The 17,277-nt window shown below is 52.2% G+C and overlaps 1 protein-coding gene across 22 annotated transcripts in view; it reads left to right on the top strand.

Annotated features, from left to right (window-relative positions):
• GAS7 (growth arrest specific 7) overlaps nucleotides 1-17,277 on the top strand; it is a 201,320-nt gene that overhangs the window by 177,472 nt on the left and 6,571 nt on the right. For 20 of the 22 annotated variants that reach the window (XR_004481842.2, XR_004481844.2, XR_004481849.2 and 17 more), the window contains 5 exons: nucleotides 4,088-4,166; nucleotides 11,065-11,193; nucleotides 11,975-12,098; nucleotides 15,610-15,689; nucleotides 15,889-17,108. Coding sequence is in view for 2 of the 22 variants with exons in the window: in XM_033422858.2 (XP_033278749.1) it covers nucleotides 4,088-4,166; nucleotides 11,065-11,193; nucleotides 11,975-12,098; nucleotides 15,610-15,689; nucleotides 17,010-17,108 (511 nt within the window). In the remaining 20 variants the exon portion in view is untranslated. The remainder of the gene's footprint in view (nucleotides 1-4,087; nucleotides 4,167-11,064; nucleotides 11,194-11,974; nucleotides 12,099-15,609; nucleotides 15,690-15,888; nucleotides 17,109-17,277) is intronic. The other 2 variants (XM_033422858.2, XM_004266841.4) reach the window with 1 other exon arrangement.

Below are 17,277 nucleotides of genomic sequence, written 5' to 3'. Positions count from 1 at the left end.
GTTACCTTATGATCCAGCAATTCCACTCCTCGGTTTAAATCCCAAAGAATTAAAAGTAGATATGCAAATACATGTACACGCATGTTCATAGCAGCACAGTTCACTACAGCCAAAAGGTGGAAACAACCCAAATGTCCATCAAAGGACGAATGCATAAACACATTGTGGTCTGTCCACGTGGGATATACGGGTATATGATGGAATATTATTCAGCCATAAAAAGGAATGAAGTACTGATCCACATTACTGTGTGGATGAACCTCGAAAACATTATGTTAAGAGAGAGAAGCAAGACACAAAGGTTGCATACTGTATGATCCATTTATATGAAATGTTCAGAATAGACAAATCCACAGAGACAGAATGAAGATGGGTGATTGCCAGGGGCTGGGAGAAAAGGGGACTGGTAACTGTTTAATGGGTACGAGGTTTCCTTCTGGGGTATGTGTTCATCTGCTTGGGCTGCTGTAACAGAATACCGTAGACTGGGTGGCTTAAGCAACAGAAATGTAATTAATCACGGTTCTGGAGGTTGGGGAGTCCAAGGTCAAGGTGCTGGCAGGGTTGGTGTCCGGTGAGAGCTCCCTCTGCGTTGCAGGTGGCTTTTCCTCGGTGAGGAGAGACAAAGAGCTCTCTGGTGTCACTTCTTCCCCACCCGTATGACCTCATTTAACCCTAATTACTTCCTTAGAGACCCCATTTCCAGATAACAGCCACACCGTGGGTTAGAGCTGCAACGTCTGAATTTGGGGAACACATTCAGTCCATCACAGGGTGATAAAAATGTTTTGAAACTAGAGGTGATGGTTGCACAAGATGGCAAATGTAGTAAATGCTTATCCTCTTTAAAGTGGTTAATTTTGTGTTATGTGAATTTCACCTCAATACTGAAACAAATACAGAGTCTCAGGAGGTTAGAGTTGAAAGGTCCCCCGAGGTCCTCTCTCTAGTCCGACCTCCCTCCAGTGCAGCCTCTGTTCGAATCCCTCCTACAAGGGGAAGTGAGCCCCCGGGGATGGAAGACATCCTGTCATGGGATGGCTGTGGTCGTCAGAGAGCTGTGATGTTGAACAAGGCCAAATCTGCCTGCATGGCTTGAATCCTTCAGGCGATGGGGCTTTGCCAACCAAATGTGGCTTTGATTAGGGCCTCTGTGTGGGCTCGCTGTCTAGCCAAGAGGCCGCCTCTGAATGGTTTTCATTGACCCAGCAGGCCACTGGGTGGTCCTGCGCGGCCAGTGTCTCTTCCAGGGACATAAATGAAGTTGCCTCCGGCTTCCTCCTACTCCCTGCACCGGGCCTGAGACCAGGGCAGGAAGGGAGCTTGTCGGGGAATCTCCCCTCCAGCCTGGGCAGGGGGCTTTCCTAAGTACCCCCATGCCCTGCAATGCAGAGCTGCTCTGGAAGAGGCTTCCACCTCCTCAGCCTGAGCTGCTGCCAGGGACACTCCGTCCGGCCAACACGCACAGCATATGCTCCCAGCTGCACGAGCCAGGAGTCGGCCCTCGCCATCATGCCGTACACACGTGCGCCCCCAAACACGGGGCAGCCCGCCACACGCTCACGTTCCAGCATCGGCGCTGCTCACGTGCAACACAGCCAGGAACACATACCCCCCATCTCCCCTGCGAGCACGCACCACCCCCAGACACACGCTCCTTCCGGAGGCGCCTGGACCCGCCCCTACTCACAACCTGCAGCTACACTGTTTTGCATTCACACACAGCTTTGCACGCCAGCCCGTCCACCTGAAACTTTCCAAGCGCGACGCCGGAGCCTAGAAATGTGGGGCAGCCTAGGAAGGTGCGGACGGGGAGACTTGAGTTGTGCTGTGTCCACATTAGATGCCACAGGGTGTGTGCACATTGGTAAATAAACAGCATCAGGTGATTCGTCCTGCCTCCAGTTCTGCGCTCCTGTGGTAGTTGTGACAGTAACATGTGTTTAGATTCGGCTCAGACGGTCAGCTGGAACCGCGTGAGAAATGATATCTCGGGTTTGGGGTTTTGTTTTGTTTTTTCATTAACCTCTTATCAGATGAAAAAGAATCTCTCTTCAGTGAGAGAATTTCTAAATGGCCTTTTTTTCTAGCTTGTGACGTGTCTCCAAGGCGGCTGGAATATTGGGAGGCGAGAGGCCTGCTCGGGGCTGGACCAGCCCAGACAGGCCCAGCTGGGTGTGTGGAGGGACGTCCTCCTACTAACGAGGGCCCAGCCTGGAGGCGGGGCCGAGGACATTGTCCTGAGCGTGAAGCTGTGCTTTCGCCCTTTCCTCCCGATGACCCTCAGATGACAGTCTCAGGCCACTGTCACTGTCCCTGGGCCAGTTACTGACCACGTGCTCTGCTGACAGCAGACTTACAATCTCTCGGCACCACCAGGGCTTCTGGGCTCTCGTGTGTACCTCCTGCTGGCTGGCGATAGCTCAGCTGCGGGGAGAAGCCCCCTGCAGCCCCCTTTCGTCAAACTCCCCCTCCTCCTGGGACTGCTTCCGTAAGCTTGTTGGCTTTCCCTGTAGCTGTGTGATCCATCTTGAGATCGTCTTTGTTTGTGGCATAGGTCAGGGGCGGGATTCCTTTCTTCCCTGTGGATGTACAGTTGTCTCTGGGCCATTTCTTGAAAGGCTTGTCTGTTCTCCATTGAGATACTTGGCACCTTTGCTGCAAGCGCATCGCCTGCATCTGGGCAAGTCTCTTTCTGGACCTGCTGTTCCGATCCCGTATCTGTATGACTATCGTGACCGCTTCCACTCCCTCCTCCCCCCACCCTGGACCCCCCTACCCGTCCGCCCAGTCAGGTAAGGAGCCAGGCCACCCAGTGTGGGCCCAGCCCAGCTCCCGGGAGCTCAGGCCCTTCAGGCCAAGACAAACGCCAGCAGCTTGGATCGCTCCGATTCTCACTCCATCTCTTCTCGGGTGGCCCCCCAGCTGGGATCACCTGAGGGGACCTTTCTTTGCTGCCAAGATAAAATCCATCAGTCATTTCCCATATACAGCCGCCTCGGCCTGAGCCAGCACCATGACCAGACAGGCCCGGACTCTGACCACAGAGATCGGTTCTGTTCTGTCCTGTTGGGTAATTCTCAGCTGCTGGCCGCTCGGCTCACAACCCAGAAGCCTCGCAGCCTGCTGTCTTTGAATCAGCTTTCTGCCCCTCAAGTGTAATGAATTCTCTGGGGGAAGTGGCTTTTTGATGAAATTAAGTCAACGGACCATTCAGCCCGGGTTTACCAGCTGGGTGGAGAGGTCTCGAGCAGACGTGCAGGAGTGTCGTTTTGAAGGTCATCGAGGTTCAGGAATTCCCAATCAGGGAGACGGGAGCGCGGGGGCTGCGTTCAAGAGTCCGGGGGGCTTAGGAGATTCCTTCTACTTGGAACATCTCCTACCAGTGGAAAAGTTACTTAGCTTAGAGGACGTTGCCCTTCTCTGGTCGGCTGTGGGCAGCACCGCGGTTCACAATCCAGAATAGGTACTAGCGGGGGGCCATGCTCCTGAGGATGGTGTTGGTGAGCCTCCTCTGCTGTGTGGGCATCCCTAAGAGGCTCCTAGACCCAGGTGGTCCATCTTTGCCCTCCTTGGAAGTCAGGCCGCTGGAGGTTCGCCCGCAAGCAGGGCTGCGTGGTGCCTTCTGTTTGAGAAGGGCTTCTCCCTGAAAAGGCATCCGTTCTCCTTCCTTGGCTTGCCAGCGGGCGTTTCCAACCCTCAACAGTAAACCAGGGAGGAGCGACAGGAAGGCCGGAGACAGTAATGGGCCAGGTAGTAGGGTCCTCACGGCACTGTACCCCAGCTCCCTCTCACACCTCCCCAGTCCTCTGGGCTTCTGGGTGTTTCCCCAGGCACTCGACTGTCTGCTGCCGTCTATTCTCTCAGGTTGGTTCGGGAGGGCTCCTCTGCTCACATAGGTCGAGGCGTGGCGCTCAGGTTTCTTTTGTGCCTGGCCTCTGCCTCATCGAAGTCCACGGTCTCTTGTGTCGTACGCTCCCCCGGGACTCGGGGTCAAGACCCACCATCCTGTCTCAGGGAGGGCCGTGGCCTCTGACCTGAGGTCGGTGTGGCCTCCCCGAGCCTCATCGACTCCTTGGTGTTGCAGCTCCCTGGGAGAAGCGTGGGCGCAGGTGAAGAAGAGCCTTGCCGACGAGGCCGAAGTTCACCTCAAGTTCTCCGCCAAGGTAAGCCCTCCCTGGGTTGGTCCTACGCACCGATGTGCTGCTGAACGTCTACCAACGGTCTCTCCAGGGTGTGGTGTTGCACAGTTTCCATGGTGTAAACCTCGAGTCGGGAAGAGATGCTACCATTAGACCGTGCTCCCCCTGTACCAACAAAATAGCATCAGTAATCATAGAGCGTGGATAAGAGTCAGATGGAGTTAGGAGGGTATGAGGATATGTATTACCTTTGTTTTTAATATAGTTTGTTAATTTTAAGTTTAGGTCATTTAATTTTTAATACTGGCTGTCTTTAACAACCAACTCACAAAATTCCTCCAAATTTAACGCTGGGCTCTGATGAGCCAGTGCGAGTAACCCCAGCACACCTCTGCGAGGTGAGGGTAGATGCCCCTCAGTTTCTCGGGTGAGCCCCTGAGTGATGAAACTGCACTTTTGTGTTGCTTGGCTTTCAAAGGAATGCATTGGCATTTTCTATCTCTTCTTAGTGTCGGGAGAGACTAGACTATTTCGAAGGGAGAATTTTTTTGTTTTGTTGTGTCTGTTGTTACACAATGTCAGACTAGGTAGCTGACCCTTCTTTCCATTGGTCCAAAAGACTCTAGCATCGTGCCCTCGGACAGTGATGTTTCTCTCCTACTCACTCTGTCTTCAGGACTCAGAGTGGTGCCTGGTACATAGTAGATGTCAATAAATATTTTCTGAAGTTATGACGATCTCCTCTCGACCCCCTAGTCTTTTGAGGCCTACTTTCTGCCAAGATTTCTCCATGTTTCCAAACAACCCTCTCTTCCCCACTCCCTGTCTCCTGTCTCCAAATTCCCTCTCAGGCTCTTAGCTGCTTTCCAGGTGGAAAATAAACCAAGAGTCTAAGGGGGAAATTCACACTAAAGTGTGCGTGACTGATGGGGCCGCCCGCTAGGATGCTTGCCTTCTAAAGGACGAGAGCCCCTGGAGAGGGGCATCATTCCCGGTGACCTTTGCCTACTGGGTCTACGCTCTTTCTTCTGCCCTCCCACAGTCACCAGCCCAAGAGGACACTGGGACAAAGCACTTAAACCCTCTGAACCCACATTTTTTTTTTTTTTTGCGATACGCGGGCCTCTCACTGCTGTGGCCTCTCCCGTTGCGGAGCACAGGCTCCGGACACGCAGGCTCAGCGGCCATGGCTCACGGGCCCAGCCGCTCCGCGGCATGTGGGATCTTCCCGGACCGGGGCACGAACCCGTGTCCCTTGCATCGGCAGGCGGACTCTCAACCACTGCGCCACCAGGGAAGCCCCTGAGCCCACATTTTAACAGCAGGGTGTACACTACCTCCCTTAACATCAGGGTGTAAAGGAGGAGGATGCCACTTGAACGTGGCATCCCACAAAGATGGCTGCCCCTTCCCACGACTTCCGCACTCAGTGCTCCCAGGTCCTATGTCTTTTCTAGCGCTTCTTCCACAACAGTTGCATTTCTGGGCTTAGTGCACTATTGGAAGCCAGGAAACTGACTTTGTATCCAGGTCTCCACCCCACCCCGTGATGGTTCTCCACACGCCGAGGGCAGGATGAGTGACTCGTACGGCTGAGATGTGTGAAGGAGCTTTATAAAGAGCTGGGCTGGGAGGAAAAACAGTGTGTTACCAGCTGCCTGCTCCTGAAGGATGCTGGAGCCCCAAGACTGAGTTGACACCCAGATGTGAGTGAGAATTCCTGGGCCAGCAGTGGCACACTAACCTCAGACACCGACACTTGGCAAGGAACTTGCCTCTCAAGTACTGGGAGAGAAGGGAGCTCCGTGAATGGGTCTCTTTTGAGCCTTGCGTACAAAGCAGGGAGTTGTTTTTAAGCTGTAGATCACGGTAGTGTTCCCTTTAGGTCTCCCTTCTCCCTCCTAGCCCCCAGCAGCTCCAGCTTCTGCGGTGGTGGAAACTTCCGTTGACTGTGAGATGCATGCAGAGGCTGCCACTGTGATGGGACTGGGAGCCGGGTCTGCGAGCTTCTGAAGGGTCGCCTGCCGCAGCCCCAGGAATCCTGGTGGCATTTACTCTCCATCAGCAGGCCGCCTGATTCTCGATCGTTCGTAAGGTGCCCAGCGGGTGACAGAGCACTCCCCCCCGTGCAGTGTTTTCCTCTAATCTTTCCTTTTACTACTGCTGCTCACAGCAGTACGTCTGGTCACCAAACTGGGTGGGTTTTCCCCACACCAACCAATTCCCTGACCCCAGCTGGGGGTCCTACAATTTAATTCAGTTCTGACACTAACTCCCCCAGGGTCAGCATAGGATCCTGCACGTTAAGGACTCAGTGCTACAGGACCAACCCTACTTCAGATGGCTATCATAAGAAGTGGGTCCCCAGGTTACCCACAACTTCTGTCCAACTTGGCTGCAAATCAGGGGTTCCCGTGACCCCCTCCTCAGGTTTGATTATTTGCTAGAAGAGCTCACGAAACTCAGGGGAACACTTATTAGGTTTACCAGTTTATTATATATTAAAGGATAGGATAAAGGCTAGAGATGTGTGTTCACGTCTGAGTGTGTTTACCAGTCCAGAAGCTCTCTGGGCCCTGTGATTGACAGATTGTTATAGAGGTTTCATCACATAGGCAGAATCAATTATTAACTGAATCTCCAGCCCCTCTCCTCTCCCCCTTACCAAGTGATGGGGAGGGGGCTGAAAGTTACAAGCTTCTAATCATGGCTTGGTCTTTGTGGTGACCAGCCCCCGTCCAGGAGCCCAGGCAGAGGCACCTCATTCGAACAAAAGACCCTCCTATCACCCAGGAAATTCCAAGGGATGTAGGAGCTTGGTATCAGGAACAGTGGGTCAGAGACCAAATATTAGACCAAAGGATGCTCCTGGGACCTTTGTTGTTTAGGAAATTGCAAAGGCTCTAGGAACTCCAGCCAGGAGCTGGGGACAAAAAGCAAAATATATATTGGTTATTATATCACAGTATCACGGTGATGTAAGTGTTAGGTGTAGGATATAATTCATCTCCCTCAATTTTATCAGCTACTGTTCAAGACAGCATCTCCGTTTCACAAATGAGAAGGAACAGAGGGGTTAAATCGCAGCCAGTGGTCACACAGCCAAGTGGGCTCAGCTGCTGAGGAAGCAGAGGAGAGGACTGAGTGAATTGCAGCTTTGACCCCCAGACCTTTTCTCCGGGCGGACCAGTGGCATTTAAAACACAGAACCCTGTTCTGAAGAGCACTCTGCCCTCTCTTAAGGACTGTCCAGGGCCGTGCAGTCCGGCCCTCCAAATGCCGGGATGTTTTAATTCAGGGCTGACTTCAGGTAGCTGACGGGAGGCTTCTGAAGAAGGTTCACACAAAATTCACACATAGATGTTTCTCTAAGAATGTCTGCTGCCTCCAGCCCATCGGGCGGTGTCGGTGCCCTCGGGCAGTCATGGTGGCAGCCCAGTGGTTGTGTGACAATTCCTTGAAAAGGCTCCAAAGAGTATCCGTCCGCCCTGGATAATACGGCTCCGTGTGTGCGACATCCATTCTACCGTCTGCTCCAAAAGGCTCGTTGAAAAATTCCACCCCGCATGTTCTGTGTCGGGGGCGAGAGCTCTTTAAGAAACGCAATTTCATTTCAGGAATCGTTTAGGCTTTTCTATTCTCCTAGCTCGAGCCATTGTTCATAGCAACAGGCTGGTAGAGAAACAAGATTGCTATATATAAAGGAATTTATGCCCGCTTCTGGGTGAAGAAGGGAGAACAGAAAAATGCCTTCTGATGGGAGAAAATCTAATCCTGCAATCGAAGCCATGCATTCAGCCAGAAGATTTTGGGGGACACAGTGAGCCTCAGGAGACATGACTTTTATGTCAGTGCCATCACTAACAAGCTTTATGACCTTGGGCAAGTCACTTAGCATCTCTGAGCTTCCGTTTTTTTCATGTGTGAAATGAAGAGGTTGGACCAGATCAGTGACTTGAACCTTACTTGACTGTGACCCACCGTTATACATTTTCCATGGCCACCTGGAGCACACAGGTATCCACCTCCAGATATCCGCATACAGATACACATGTACGTGGCTAAAACAGCTGTTGGTGAAACTACTTATCCTTCTGCCTAAAATGCACTCTGATATTTTCGTGTCTGGGCTATGCTCATCTAAAAGCAGGTCCTGACCCACTAAAATGATTTCACAACTCTTAGTAACCCACTGGACTAGATACAGGCATACCTTGTTTAATATAGCACTTTGCTTTAGTGTGTGTGTAGTTTGTTTTGTTTTGTTTTAACAAATTGAAGGTGTGCGGCGACCCTGCGTTGTCAGGTGATGGTTAGCATTTTTTTTTAGCAATAAGTATTTTAAAAATTAAGGTATGTGCATTTTTTTAAACAAATTTATTTATTTATTTATGGCTGCGTTGGGTCTTCGTTGCCGTGCGTGGGCTTTCTCTAGTTGCAGCGTGCGGGCTTCTCATCGTGGTGGATTCTCTCTCTTGTTGCGGAGCACGGGCTCTAGGCACACAGGCTTCAGTAGTTGTGGCACGGGGGCTCAGTACTTGTGGCTCGTGGGCTCTAGAGTGCAGGCTCAGTAGTTGTAGCACACGGGCTTAGTTGATCCGTGGCATGTGGGATCTTCCCAGACCAGGGCTCGAACCTGTGTCCCCTGCATTGGCAGGCAAATTCTTAACCACTGTGCCACCAGGGAAGACCTGGTATGTGCATTTTTAAGACATAAAGCTATTACACACTTAGCAGACTACAGTATAGCGTACACATCACTTTTATGTGCACTGGGAAACCAAAAAAATCCATGTGACTATTTATTGCAGTCTTCACTTTATTGTGGTGGTCTGGCCCCAAACCCACAATGTCTCCGAGGTCTCCCTGTGGTCTCTGAAATTCCTGCCAACTTGAGTTTTCTCTTACTCTCTTCTGATGAGTGACACGAAAGGAGGAGACAGGAATTCTGAAAGGCAAACCAAACGGCTTCAATAGCCTGTGGCCTCCAGGCCAGGCCAGCTCAAGTTCATGCGGACAAGCTTCCGGGGAGGGCTTCTGCCTCCTGGTTCGCCAGAGATGCTTAAACGTTAAGAATGAGTATAAAAAAACACCCAGCCAACTTTCTTAAAGAAAAAATTAGCCTTATTTTCAAAGTGCTTAAAATACAGAGGGAGAATCCATGGGTCTGCAATCCATGGGGTTGAATGCTTCTGACAGCCAGTAGCACGATGTTTCCAGAATGTCATTTGGAATTGGGGGAGAGCTTGGGTGTGTTGGCAGGATCCTGGGCCCTTCTCCAGACCACAGAATCTGGGGCCAGCGCCCAGGACTCCTGAGTATTGATAAACCTCTGCGAGGTCACTCCTGGGTACATGAAGTCTGGAAATCCCTCAGAAAGAGACCGCGGAGTTACTGGGTCAACAGGCTGAGTTAACCCACGTAGAGCCCCCGCCAGGAGCCGGTTCCCACGGCAGCCAGTGATGCAGCCCCTCCCCCTCCTCCCTCAAAGCCTAACCTGTGTGGGGAAGGTGTTTTCTTGTTCTCAGCAGCGCTCAAGTTCGTGGCATCTTACAAACTGCCACCAGATGGGGATGTTTTCCTGTGCAAGGAAGCTTCCAAGGGCTCAAAAAAATGATAGCGGACGTTACAACCAACAGGAGGAAGAGAAGGGCGTTTGTGCAGGCCGCTCTCTGTTAGTCTTTGAAGGTTGTCCACCAACAAAGCATCGTCTTGTCACCCGGGGCATTGGGCCCTGAAGATCTAAGTAGAGAAGGGTCACCCACTGTGCACCAGCTCCGGCCGGAGGCTGCGGACACAGCAGTGACCAAGCCGGCGTGGCCCCCACCCTCCTAGAGCTCACAGTGATGTGTAATCGGTGCTTTAGGACCAGGAACACGTCTGTCCTTGAGGTCTCTGAGGAAAAGATAATGTAGGAAGAAGGGGCCTGGTGAAGGGGAGGAGGAGAGCGATCACAGAACCCCCGAGGTGGGATGTCGTCCATCCAGGGAAGTTCAGCTCTGCTTCCCAGAGGGGCGGATGGAGGCTGAGGGACCCTGGAAGGCAGATTGAGGGGGCCCAAGGGGGCCAATGGGTGGGGCTCTGAGAGGCTGAGTCGGGGGGGCTCTAGGCTGTGACTTTGACCACAGCAGGTCCACATTTATCTGTTTTCTTATCAGATACGTCTCATGTTCACAGCCCCCCCGCAAAAGTTTTAAGTAAAAGTTCTCCTTGCAAAGAGAGTGGAGTGGGAGAGAGGGAAGGAATGAAAGAGAAGGGAAAAGCTTGAAAACCATCCTCACCCAGCACCTCTCAGAGCATAAAGGACCCTTCTCTGTCCCTGGGGGTGCAAGGCCAGTTCATTCTGGTGCGGTGGGGTTGCGCCAGCCTCCATGCAGAGACCAGCAGGCACAGTTCAGGAAGGGGGGGGGGTGGCCCTGAGCTCCTAACAAGACCTCCTCGACAACCAGACCGTGAGCAGATCCTCTGCGGTCTCAGCACGTGGCACGTAGTAGCTGTCCAATAAGTAGAGCTGCCCCGAGATCACCTGATTAAATGTCGCCCACGCAGCAGTCCCTGTGTTAAGTGCTTGGGGACACAGAGATGGTGGCTTGGGTTCTGCCCCGAGAAAGCTCCCGGGTTGGAAAGAAAGGGAGTCGGACACCTGAGCAAAGCCCTAGGGGAAGCTCTGGGGACTTAGCGCAGGAAGGGGGTGCCCACAAGGGACTCGAAGGCTCCAGGTGCTAACCCGTCCATTGGTGTGAACGCTGGGACATGGCCAGCTGACGTGACTTCCTCGACCGCTACCAGATCAGCAGCCACTTGTCTCTGACCTTCCGGTGGGAAGGCCCCCCATCCTCGCCTGCAGGGTCAGGGGCAGCGCCCCCTCCCTCCACTTGCAGCTGCTGCCCCGGGGTCCTGAGTGTGTCTTCCCCATCGACAGCTTCACAGTGAGGTGGAGAAGCCCCTCATGAACTTCCGCGAGAACTTCAAGAAGGACATGAAGAAGTGTGACCACCACATTGCAGACCTCCGCAAGCAGCTCGCCAGCCGCTATGCCGCGGTGGAGAAGGTGAGGCCCAGGGTGCCAGGGTGGGAGGGTCCTGCTGGAGGGGAGGGGGCTGGGAACCAGCAGGGGCTCCGTGTGCCGAGGCAGAGGTTTGTCCCCCTGTGATAGGATCTGGAGGGGTGGGGAGTATGAAATCCCCCTCCCCCAGCCAAAGGGTAGGTGGGCCGCTTCCCCCCGGTGCTCAGATTCTGAGTGGGAGTGGGCGTGGCTGCACCTGCCGTGGAGGGCATGGGGGCCTCCATCCGGCACATGAGACAAGGTACACCCTGCTTCTGTGGGTCTCGGAGCCTGGATGTGCTGTCGGTCCACATGGGGCCCCTTTGCCTGCGTCTCACCTGGCAGATTCCCTCCTGACGGAATCCCCACCAGCTGCCACCAAAGGGCCCATCCTGCCCCAGAATGGGGAGCCTGGCACTCCCAGCTGCTAAGCACTGCTGGGAAGTGATGTCGGCCTTTGTGGTTCCTGCCACCCCAGAGAAGCTGTGATTTTAGGACCGCTTGGGTCCCCAGGACGTGTGCATGCTCCAGTGAAAACACGCTCTGAGGGCCTTGCTCTAGGCCAAGAGATGGGGATGAGAGGATGCTTTGCAGCCCCCACGTGGTCCCTAACTGTCTGGGTGATGCTGGTCTAGCTGCTTAGCCTGTCGGAGCCACTGTGGCCTCATCCACAAAAGCAGGGAAAAGAAAGGACTCTTACCTAGAAAAGGGGAAGCCAGGCCCCGTGTGCCCCATAGGCCCTTCCTGGCTCTGAGCCCATGAACAGCTTCACGTCCTTGGACCCCAGGCCCGGAAAGCCCTCACGGAGCGGCAGAGAGACCTGGAGATGAAGACCCAGCAGCTGGAGATAAAGCTGAGCAACAAGACGGAGGAGGACATCAAGAAGGCGCGGAGGAAGTCCACACAGGCGGGTGAGTGAGGCACCGTCGCCCGCTGCCCCCGTCCATCCTCACCTGGTCACAGAAACACAGGAGGGGCTGAGAGATGACGTGCCCGTGAACGTGCATCCCACAGGCTGGGGTGGCGGGGGGACTGTGGAGCGGGGAGCAGACCCGGCTGTGTCCAGGCCGTGGCAGGGGACAGGGCTCCCCACACCCTCCCTTTGGGCCAGAGGGCTCCTTCTGGTCCAAGCCCTGGATCTCTGGCCAGGAGGTGGACAGACTCTTCCAGGCACCCGGAATTCAGGGGTCCTGTCGCTGCGTGGAGCTCCTAGGGGGAGTGCAAACCACACCCACCCAAGCTGTCCCACCTCCCCGGGGAGTGATACTCCAAAGGTTCGCCTCTGGTGATGGGCTTCTGCCCCAGAACAGAAGTCAACATTTTGTTTAAAGAAATAACCGTATTTCAGATTTTCAACAAAAGATTTCCTAATGAGTCGGCTTCTGCTTCCACCTAGAGGTAAAAATTAGCTAATGCACAAGGAAGGGGGAGAAAAACCAGTGAGAGACAGTAATCTAAAAAAGAAAATTGTTAAATATTTCTAAAAAACCAGTTTCATGGTGTACAAGGACAAAACGTTTTGCTGTCTGGGATTAAAATGTGTGCTGTGGGACTAGGGTTTGGATTAGATGGTCTCTAAATCCCTTTCACCCCAACTTCTGGTGGACCTGGTATAATTAGTTCATTACAGGATGAAACAGCCACCTTCGTGACATCTAGAAATAAGGCGGTATAAACATGTCATAACAAAATAGCGTAATATAAATACAGCATTTTATATAAAGATCTTTAATGCACAGTGGTATAGTATTGGATGCAGAAACGGAAGCCACAATATACTTGTTGGGAGTAGGAAAGGGAACCCAAGGATGGGAGAGGCACATTTAAATTAGTTTAATTTATTAAACTATTAAAACATAACATTATATTACAAAGACAATATTGCTGCTTCACAAAAAATTTTAATCAACACGTAAGAATATAAAATCTTATTCCCCAGATATAATCACCATCAACACATCCTAGTGTTTTCATTTTTTTTAATGTTTTTTAATATTTAAATTTATAGGGACTTCCCTGGCGGTCCAGTGATTAAGACTCCGTGCGTCCAATGCAGGGGGCCCGGGTTCGATCCCTGGTCGGGGAACTAAGATCCCACGTGCTGCACAGCGCAGCCCAAAAAAAAAAAAAAAAAAAAAAAAAAAATTCATAGACATAAAATCATATGACACTGTGTTCTGAACTTATATTTTAATTGATATATCTTAGAGCTAGCTCTATTCCATCCCCCATAAATTTATTTCCCCATCCATTCATGTACTTTTTAAGTAGTTGAATAGCGTGCAGGTGTATGATCATATCCAGATTTCTTTCATCATTCCCCTAATTGATTTTTATAAGCCTTTTAAATTGTTTCAGAGTTTTTGCCGATGCCAGCGATGCTGTTACTGTAAATGCACCTCAGGGGTGGGGGGAACAGAACCTGCGTATAGACAGTGTAGAGATGGGGTCGGGCTTTCGGGGTCAGAGGCTTGTATCCATGTTGATAGATGTTTCCAAGTTGCTTTCCAGCGAGGGGCGCCCACCAATAGCTCTGTGAACGCCTGTCCCCTAAACTCTTTGACAGCACGGACTGCTCTCAGATTTTGACATCGTAACTATCTGGTGAAAAATAGTATTTTGTTTCTAATTTAATTTACACGCTTTTTGAGAGGAGTTGAGCATTTTAAAACTAGACTTTTATAAATCATCGTGGCTTTTTTTTTTATGATTCATTCATATGCTCTCCCCATTTTTATGTCAAATGGCTGGTCTTGTTCTTATTGATTGATAAGGAAAATGAACTTTTTGTCATTTGAATTGCAAATATTTTTCGTAAGTTTATCTTTTTATTTTGTTCTTTGTGTTTTCTTTTTCTTTTTTTTGGGGGGGGGTGTGTGCTTATTTAATCTTCACTGTGGCTCTATGAAGGTACCATTATTATCCCCGTTTTACAGATTACGAAACTGAGGCACAGGCAGGGTGAATCAACTTGTCCGAGATTGCACGGCTAGTAAACAGTGGAGCTGTGTGACAGCCCAGATCTGGTTCCAGAATCCATGTCCTTAACCTGTACTGTTCAAAAGGGCCTGATTTCAAACCCTTGGGATGCCTAGAGAAGAGACACACCTACCTTCACCTATACTATTTCCTGATGTTGCAGAAGTTCCTGAAGCATGTTGTCAAAATCAGGATCAACAAATAGGGCTTTGGGAGTTTCACATGGTGCTTATAGGGTGACCCCGCCCACGGTCAGGCACCAGCTCTTGGTGGGAATGCATCTGCAATGAAATATCCACTTTCTTCCCTATAGTTCAGTCTTTCTTGGGATCAAGGGCCCAGTCTTGGCCTTGAACCAAGGGAAAAATGAACAGAGCCTTGATTTGGGGTTCTGTTACTCAAGGCTTAGCTCCCAGCTAATGGTGTATGGTTCACTGGGGAGGGGGCCCTGAGCCAGGCCCTGGGTCATGTGGGCATAACTCTGCCCACTTTCTTTCACTTTCATATCTGAACCCACATGAGCAAGGTGATGCCATTATAGGAATCCCTTTGAAGAGTTCATCATTATCTCTGGGTTCACTCATGAGTTTTCCCATCATGAGCAGAGACCACGATGACTTCCTCTCTCTGGCACCCTGTGATGATCAGGAAATTACATGCAGACCAAGCTGTGCTTCTCCAACTGTGATGTGCACAGGGATCACCTGAGGATCTTGTGGAAATAGTTTCTGATTCACTAGGTCTCGGAAACATCCTGAGATTGCATTTTGAGCAAACTCCCAGGGCGTACTGATGCTGCTGGCCCAGGAACTGTGTTCTGTGTAGCAAGGGTCTGGGACGCTGGGACCTTAGTAATGTTGCAATTACTTGCAGTTTGTTAAATAGTTTGTTTCAGATCTCTCTCTTATGAAATAAAATACTATAGAAAGAGCTCATTCCCTTCCCACCCACCCTTTGCTGCTGCATGTACACACATGCGCGCACACACACATGCACACGCACGCACACACACACGCACACACACACACGTGATTTGCAAACTTCCCTTCTTTAACTCTAACTAGTAGCAAGTTGCTTGGGACACATGTTTCAACCAAGCAGGACTCTCCAATGTGAAATGAAACTCCCATCTTTAGAAGAGGAAGCATTTCTTGGGCTCATGATAGAGTTGGGGGTCCTAGGAGTACCCCCCCACCCCTACCATATATATATTCTTACTGAGAAAACCCCTTCCTGAGTTTTGGTGTCTGGAGTCTAGTTCAGATAGACACTCTGAAGCCAGCCTCTCGTAAGGCTGGGTTGCCCCCTTCTCTTGCTCTGTTCATCCTCTCCACCCCGCAACTTTTCCGGTGGCCTCCATCACCCTGGCTGTGGGGTGCAGGTGGGAGAAGGCGGCCATGGTGAGGACAGGACAGAGTATGACAGTGGCCTTGGCCCTTCCAGGAGATGACCTCATGCGCTGTGTGGACCTCTACAACCAGGCCCAGTCCAAGTGGTTTGAAGAGATGGTGACCACCACGTTGGTGAGTGACCAGAGATGCATACGCTTGTCCGTGCAGGGGCGGGCGCTCAGGAATCCCTGGGTGGATGGTGGTGGATGTGCAGGCAGTGGGGTGGAGGTGACCGTGGAGATGGTCATTAGATCTGCTCTAGTGTTGGGACTGAGACCTCAACTCCGGACCAGCCTGTGTGGACTCAGATCCCTGCCCCGGTACTTCCTAGCTGTGTGAACACGGGCGACAATGTGCTCGTGCTGCATCCTCCGAGGGGTCAGCGTCAACCAAGCAGACAGTGGTCGCTTTAGGAAAAATAACCCAGTTGAGTATTTCTGTGAAGTCAGCACCCGCTGAAGGGGGTGAAGCGGCGTTGGCACATGGGTCGTGGGGCCAGATGAGAAAGGAGGCATCATGCCAGGTGCTTACCACACCATCCCGCTGCCCCCAAGCCACCGCCGTCCATCTGTCTGTCCAGCATGAGACTAACCCTCCGCCTTCCCCAGGTGCCAGTCCACCAGAGCAGATTAGAGGCCTCCCCCGGGCACAGTGACCTCGTTTTCCTCCTGGTTAATCTCCTAATTAAACTCCCTGCTTTACTTCCTGTGCCCAGGTTAATCACCTGAACAGTGACCTAGTTGTGCACAGAAGAGCAGCCAGATCTCCTAAATTCCAAAGATGCGGGGCCACCTAGGACCCAAAGGGCAAACACTCCGCGCTTCCCTTTGACAGTGGCCACCCTGCTCCCGGCCCTCCTGGCTCCCTTGACCTGCCCCTCAGCGCTTGGGGTGGACAGAGGAGACGAGGCCGCTCAGCAGAGGCCCGGGGACAAAGCCCCAAGAGTTGGAGGTGCAGAAGCTTCTGCACGTGTTCCATCTCTCCACGCCATCAGGGGCTGGGGCTGGGGCTGGGCCTGCACCGGTGCAGACGCGTGATTAAGGGCACGACAGACCCTGGTGCAAATGCCGCTGCTCCCATAATTCCCTGTCGCTGTGGGCAAGCGATGTTACCTCTGTAGGTGTTCATTCCCTTGTTTGGAGAATGTGGGTAAGAAGAGAACCTCTTACAGTTATGATGAGGACAATTAAGCAGTGCCCGTAAAGCCCTTAGCACCCACCACGCCTGGCAGAACGAGAGTCAGGAGACAGTAACTGCTGTGCCGTCAGCTACACCTTCACTCCCAGATACGGGGTGGGTTCCTCGTCAGACCCCAGAGGGTCAGGCAGGATGGGGGATAAGCAGGCAGCATCTGTGTTTTGTGTATAGGGGGGTGTGGGACCCGCATGGTGGGGAAGGTCCCCAGGTGGAAGGGACACCCCCAGAGGTCTCTGCCGGTTTCCTCCTCTGCAGGAGCTGGAACGGCTGGAGGTGGAGAGGGTGGAGATGATCCGGCAGCATCTGTGCCAGTACACGCAGCTGCGGCACGAGACGGACATGTTCAACCAAAGCGTGAGTTCCCCGGGCCGAGGCCAGCGGGGCCCCTGGGGGGCATGGGGCCAGGGAGAGCCATGGCCCTGTGCCGTGGTGGCAGGTCAAGGAGCTGCTACAGATGAATCTCTCTGGCAGGTGGGCACGGGCTCGGGCCTGTGGGTGACCTCTTGGGATGGACATGTCAGTT

The sequence above is a fragment of the Orcinus orca genome, chromosome 19 (assembly GCF_937001465.1).
Source record: "Orcinus orca chromosome 19, mOrcOrc1.1, whole genome shotgun sequence".
NCBI lineage: Eukaryota > Metazoa > Chordata > Mammalia > Artiodactyla > Delphinidae > Orcinus > Orcinus orca.
This window is presented reverse-complemented; position numbering and strand designations above follow the sequence as displayed.